At 45.1% G+C, this 6268-nt stretch overlaps 1 protein-coding gene across 1 annotated transcript in view; it reads right to left on the bottom strand.

The window, feature by feature from the left end:
- Nucleotides 1–1269: 1269 nt before the first annotated feature.
- The window catches only part of SCNN1B (sodium channel epithelial 1 subunit beta), an 87887-nt gene continuing 82888 nt past the window's right edge, over nt 1270–6268 (bottom strand). The window contains exons 10-13 of the mRNA XM_020978639.2: nt 6126–6183; nt 5025–5086; nt 2807–2882; nt 1270–2200 (exon numbers count right to left, since the gene is read on the bottom strand). Coding sequence (XP_020834298.1) covers nt 1811–2200; nt 2807–2882; nt 5025–5086; nt 6126–6183 — 586 coding nt within the window. The 3' untranslated portion in view covers nt 1270–1810. The remainder of the gene's footprint in view (nt 2201–2806; nt 2883–5024; nt 5087–6125; nt 6184–6268) is intronic.

Below are 6268 nucleotides of genomic sequence, written 5' to 3'. Positions count from 1 at the left end.
GATCCCTGAATCATAGAATTGTAAGCCTCATGAAGGGAACTTTATAGCACTTAAGAGACCCTGTGCCCCTGCTGAACAGTTTTGTCCTTCAGGGAGCCGAGTGGATGAAGCAGTCCAGGAAGTACCTTAGCATTCTCAGTATTGGGTACTGTTCTGGCAAATCTTATTGGGAGGGGACTGTCAGAGAACATTGGCTAGGGCACAGGACAGAGTATGAGTTATGTGTGTGTGTGTGTGTGTGTGTGTGTGTGTGTGTGTGTGTTTTTCCACCCACCCATTAGAAAAGAGAGAAAGGCACTGTGGTGTAGTAGATTGAAAGTTAGCTTTAATGGGGTAGCCAGGTGGCTCAACGGATACAGCACTGGCCTTGGAGTTAGGAGGACCTGAGTTCAAAGTAACCTCAGACACTTGCTAGCTGTGTGACCCTGTGCAAGTCGCTTAACTCCAATTGTCTCCACAAAAAACAAGTTAGCTTTAATTTCTGATAGACCTGGGTTCGAGTCCTGCTAATGACCCTACTACCCCTGATGTCACCCAACCTTCCCATTGCCCCAGGCGACTCTAAGATTCTAAACTGCAGAGTAGCTGCTAAGCTGCCTTGGTAGAGTGAGCGAGATAAAGAGAAACAGATACAGAACTGAAGAGATGTCCTCAGCTCTGCTAAGCACAAACTCAGCTGTTCTTGCAAGTCCTGTGTTTTCACACACCCCAAGTTCTCCAAGCTAAGCCAACGCATAGCTGCCAGTCACTTTAGAAACAGAAAAAAAAAATTATCACTTTTTTATTCTGAATAAGCAAGTTGTCACAATACAGTCCACTGATCTCTCTTTATCCAGACTCTAGACTGATAAGTGACTGGATGTGGGAGAGAAAACTGGTTCTGGGAACCTGGGTAGAGGTGCTCAAATGAGGAGCACACAGAAGGTGAAGGGATAACTCAACTAGCTTCTCCTTTCAGTTACTGAATAGGAACAGAGGTCCTGCCTCCTATTAGGGGTACACAACAGCCTGGCAGGTAGAAAAGGGCTTCAGAGAACAGAGAATGAATGAGCTTCCTCCCACAGGGCCCTCTAGGTCCTGGCCTGGGTACTTCTGATACAGGGATGACTCTCTTATAACAGGATGGCTCACTGGCCAGGGCTGTTTGACCGGGCAGGACACTGAGGTTATACCAAAGCATGGGATTCGGGTCTACATTAATTTGCTCTTCCCCGGAGCTGAGCTCGCATGAAATGTCAGGGTCAGAAGTCTGACTGTAATGATGTCATAGAAAGAACAATGGATTAGGAGTCAGGAGGACCCAGCTCCAAATTCTAGCCAAGCCATTTGCTACTTTTATGGCTTTGGGCATTACTTAACTTCCCTAAGTCTTGGTTTCCTCATCTGTAAAATGAGATGCTTGGACTAGATGGCCTTTAAGGATGCTTCTGGTTTTAAATCTATAATCCCATCAGTTCCTTGACTCTTCAGAGCCAAGTGCTATTCCTCTAGAGGTCAACAGGCTCCTATAAAATGATCGCTCACTCACATTCCCCCAGATCAGTATGGATTTCAGCCTAGTTGGGGTACCAGGGAAATGTAACAAAGGAAGAAAGCAGTGAATGAATAGGGAGCTGGTGAATTCCAGGCTCTGCAGCAGGGTAAAGACATTCAGGGAATGAGCATGGGCCTGGTCTTCTGTCTGGCCAGAGTGAAGACTGTAGGCAGAGTGAAAAAGTGCCAAATGGAACATTTGAAGTTGTTTTCTTCTTTTTCCATCACTGTGGCCTCACCCACTATCCAAAGGATATTGCAAGATGAAGCCAAGAGGTTAGATGGCATCCCCTTCATTATCTGACTCAATGATGTCGAAGGGCTGTAGGTGCAAGGAATCATAGTTGGGAGGTGGGGTGCCTGGGATGGGCAGGTTCTTCTCATCTGAGTAGTCCTCGGGTACATGAGGAGAGTTGGTGTTATTTTCGGTGTCATGCTGGAAGCCAAAGTTGGTGTGTGCCTCCACTAGCTCTGCCACTGTGGGTGGTGGGCCCTCATAGCGGGCGTGGGCCCGCCGCTGCTTCAGGCCCTTGGCCCAGGCCACCAGCTTGATGATGGTAATCCATATACAGTCGATGATGATCTCTCCAAACTCAATGATGCACAGTACTGAGCCGCCCATCCAGAACCCAAACTGGCCACCCAGATTGGAGAGTAACCATACCACCTGGAGGAGATGATGTGGCCTGAAGATAAAGGCTCCCATAGAACCCTACTGGAACCTAAGAAGGCTTTGGGATCATTGCCAAGCCTTAGTGGTGTCTCTCTCCCCCCAACTCCCACTGGACAGGGCCTGGCAGAGGCTTAGAGCAAGATGTTTTCTGGGTCTCTGGGGAAAACTGTATAAGGGAGAGAAAGAAGGGCCAGGACTGCTTGATGGCCTGATGTGGCTCAGGAAATAGTCTACAGGTGATATCTAGACTATATCCTTGTCCCTTTTTAGGCCCAGGTCTAATGTATACCTTTCTTCTTCTTACAAACTCAGTATCTGGGTAGCAGTTTGATGTAGTAGAAAGAGCTTTGGCTTTCAAAAGACTAGGTTTGAACTCTATGTGTGCTTACTCAAGTCACTCAACTCCTCCGGGACTCAGTTTCCCCATCTGTAAAATGAAGGGATCAGACTATACAATCTTGACTGCAATAGTCTGGCAGGTGGAGGGGGTGTCCATGACTATAATCCCTTAGGGGCATCAGGGTCTCTTGACTCCCCAAGAATCAAGAAATCTGAAGCTGGGGGGAGGAAGGGGAAGTGTTTTAGGGCTTTACAACTCACATCGTTTGCTGCTGACTCAGCGAATGTCCGGAAGTTGAATTCTTGGAAGTAAATATTGAGCTTGACAATTCCTTTCCTGTGGATAAGAGAGAGATCATGGCTACTAGGTGGTCTCAGGCCATGAGCTTGGTAAGAGACTAGGTTGAAAGACCTTTTCCTTTAGATAAGGTATAGACAGTCAAGTCCCATATAGAAAGAAGGGTAAGGGTGGTATTGGTTGGGGAAGGAGCTAAAAGAGGAAGAAAGATGCTGAGGCCATCCCTTAATTGCCATAGTGTGCTCCTCCCAGTCTGCTCTATTCCCAACAGGGAGGCATGATGTTGTGCCCATCCAGGATAACAAGCATGTTGCCTCTGCCCATCCCTGGAGCCTTAGGCATCATACACTCTTCTTCCTTGCCCAGATTTCATGTCTGAAACATAAAACTTCTTTAGTGGTAGCACTTCCTGGATGACACACACTTGCCCAGCTTCTTTTTGGACCCCCCTACAGCCCAGCGTTGTCTTTTTTTTTTCCCTTTGGAACTCATGGAGCTGTGTTGGAGAAGAAATCAGCCTTGAACCAGCTTAATCAAATCAGCTATGGATTCTAGGGTTTGATTTCAACTTTAATCCAATTTCTTATCTGGGATAGGAAACAGTGATTATGACCTTATCCAAATTCAGGAACAGGGATAGGGAACAGCCTCTTCATAATCTTGGGACAGGGAGTGATGGTCCCACCAGACATTCCCCCATAGGTGTGCAAGAGTTGCAGAGTCAGAAATATCAACAGATAACTGAGGGTGACAAACTATAAAACCCTTCTTCCATGCTTGTATCACACAATGCAGGTGGCTCTTTTGATGGGACCAGACTCAGTTCTTGGCTTCTTGACAATGCTGAGGTTCTGTAGAAGGCCCACCTCTAGCAATGATCAGTGTCTAAAAAGGAGGCTGGTCCCTAAAGCTCTTTTAAGAGCTGACTCTTGGCCTCTGACCAAATTAACTTTGGTTGTTCCCTCTTTAATTACTTATTGTACTGAGCCCTTTCCTGGACATCCAGTGTTCTCAGGCTGCCTCAGTGGTCTTCCACTCAGGCCTACTCACCTGTGATCAATAGCTGTTCCATGACACTAATACATTGTCGGTGGAGTTGTGAAATGATCCAACCATTTTGGAGAACAATTTGGAACTATGCCCAAAAGGCTACAAAAATGTGCATACCCTTTGATCCAGCAATAGCACTTCTAGGGCTATATCCCAAAGAGATCAAACAAATGGGAAAAGGACCCACATGTACAAAAATATTCATAGCAGCTCTTTTTGTGGTGCCAAAGAAATGGAAATTGAGGGGATGCCCATCAATTGGGGAATGGCTGAGCAAGTTGTGGTATATGAATGTAATGGAATACTATTGAGCTATAAGAAATGATGAACAGGATGACTTCAGAAAAACCTGAAAAGACTTATATGGTCTGATGCTGAGTGAAGTGAGCAGAACCAAGAGGACTCTGTACACAATAACAGCCACGTTATGCAATGACTATGATTGTTAAACTGAACCCTTCTCAGCATTACAAGGATCTAAGACATCTCCAGAGGCCTCGGGATGGAAAATGCTATCCACATCCAAAGAAAGAACTATGGAAGTCAAATCGCTATCACTTATTTTTACCTTCTGTTGAGTTTTGTTTCCTCTTTCTGATGGTTCCTCCTATTGGTTTTAATTTTTACTTACAGCTTCATTAATGTGAAAATATGTTTCATGGGTATGTAAACATAAAGCCTACATCAGATTGTGCGCCGTCTTGGGGAGGGTGGGGGGGAGCAAGGGGGAGAAAAATTTTAAACTCAAAAGCATATGGAAGTGATTGTTGATAAATCAAAATAAATTAATAAAATTTAAAAAAATAAATGCAAAAAAAATAGTTGTTCCATGGCCCCCACACTCAAAATTCCATCCAAGGTAATATCCTAGCTATGGTGATGACCTAACCCTTGCTAATGTGTTATCCCTCCACTTCACACGTGTATTTTAAAGGGAGTTTCCTGGAGACACTGCCTTAATGCAAAAGAATCATTCTAACAGAAGGATTTAGGTAATGAAGAAAGGTCAGGAGAGGAGTTATTTCCAGGCTGATGCCTTGTAGGTCCTTTAAATAACACTTCACCTTGGAGCTCCTTCCTTCAGGAGTCTCAAGGATCCTAGGATTCCTTTCTGAAAGTAAGAGTACTTACCTGTCTATGGTTAGGTTGGTGGTTTTGTCACGTTCGTAAGACAACACATGGAAAATCCAGTCCTGAAACCAAAGACAGCATGACTTCTCTCAAACTCAAAGTGCTTCCAAGAATATTTACAGTAGCTGGGGCGTACAGGGCCACTGACACAGGCCTTTTAACATTCAGTTGACAAGCATTTAAATGAGTGCTTACTATGTGCCAAGCACTGTGCTAAGCAATGGGAATACAACAAGAGGCAAAAATAAAATTCCTGCCCTCAAGGAGCTTACATTTTAATGAGGGAGACCACGTCTACAACTGGGTAGATAAAAGATATATACAGAGGAGATGGAAGATAACATGAACGGGAAAGGCTAGTAGTAGCTGGGAGGCTCTGGGAAAGTCCTTATGGAGTACGGGGGATTTGAACTTCGACTTGAAGGAAGTCAGGAAAACAGAGATGGAGAGGTAAGGGAGTAAAAGTCGTGACCCCACATCACACTAGTACTTTCCACAGAGTTTTCTTGGCAAAGATACTGGAATGGTTTGCCATTTCCTTCTCCAGTGGATTAAGGCAAACAGAGGGTAAGTGACTTGCCCAGGGTCACACTGTCTCAGGTCTTCCTGACTCCAGGGCCAGTGCTCTATCCACTGCGCCACCTAGCGGCCCCTCCTTATTTCTTGTCTGAGATAATTAAGGGGAGCAGATGAGAGCTGTTCAGCCCACTGATGGGCAGATGCATCATGACGTCCCAATAATTTCCACTGTGTGTGAATATATAAAGGCAGAAAAAGTAAAAGAGAACAAAAGATAGCATGAATAAGAGAGATGAGAAAGAAACATGCACTAAATGATCTTCCCCCTTGAGCCTTTCCCCGTCTTTTGACTTCTCTGGTTTTCTCCCTTAAAACCAAAATAAAATGAAACAAAACAGAACCAAAAACCAACCTCAGCTTCTCTAAAGGGCCTATCATTCATTGCTTTATTCAAACCTTTCTTGAAGAGCATCACTGTCATTTATAAACCAGTGGACACAAAGAAAGTTAAGTGATGCCTTAGGGGCCAGTGAGAGGGGCAGCCAGAGTCACACCAGAGCCTAACCAATCTAATTCCTTTACCTCAGAGGCCTCAGATGGCCAGTCAGCCATGGAGATAGTCATCTTGTACTGAGTATCACTGGAACAGACAAGGGCACTGGTGAAGTCAGGAAGCTTTCTCCAATCCTCCCCCCTCCCCCAGTCAATAATGTCTCCGTGTCCCC

This window comes from Phascolarctos cinereus, unplaced genomic scaffold, assembly GCF_003287225.1.
Source record: "Phascolarctos cinereus isolate Bilbo 61053 unplaced genomic scaffold, phaCin_HiC Scaffold_4;HRSCAF=312, whole genome shotgun sequence".
Lineage (NCBI taxonomy): Eukaryota > Metazoa > Chordata > Mammalia > Diprotodontia > Phascolarctidae > Phascolarctos > Phascolarctos cinereus.
The sequence above is the reverse complement of the archived record's forward strand: the minus strand, read 5'-3'. Positions and strand labels throughout refer to the sequence as shown.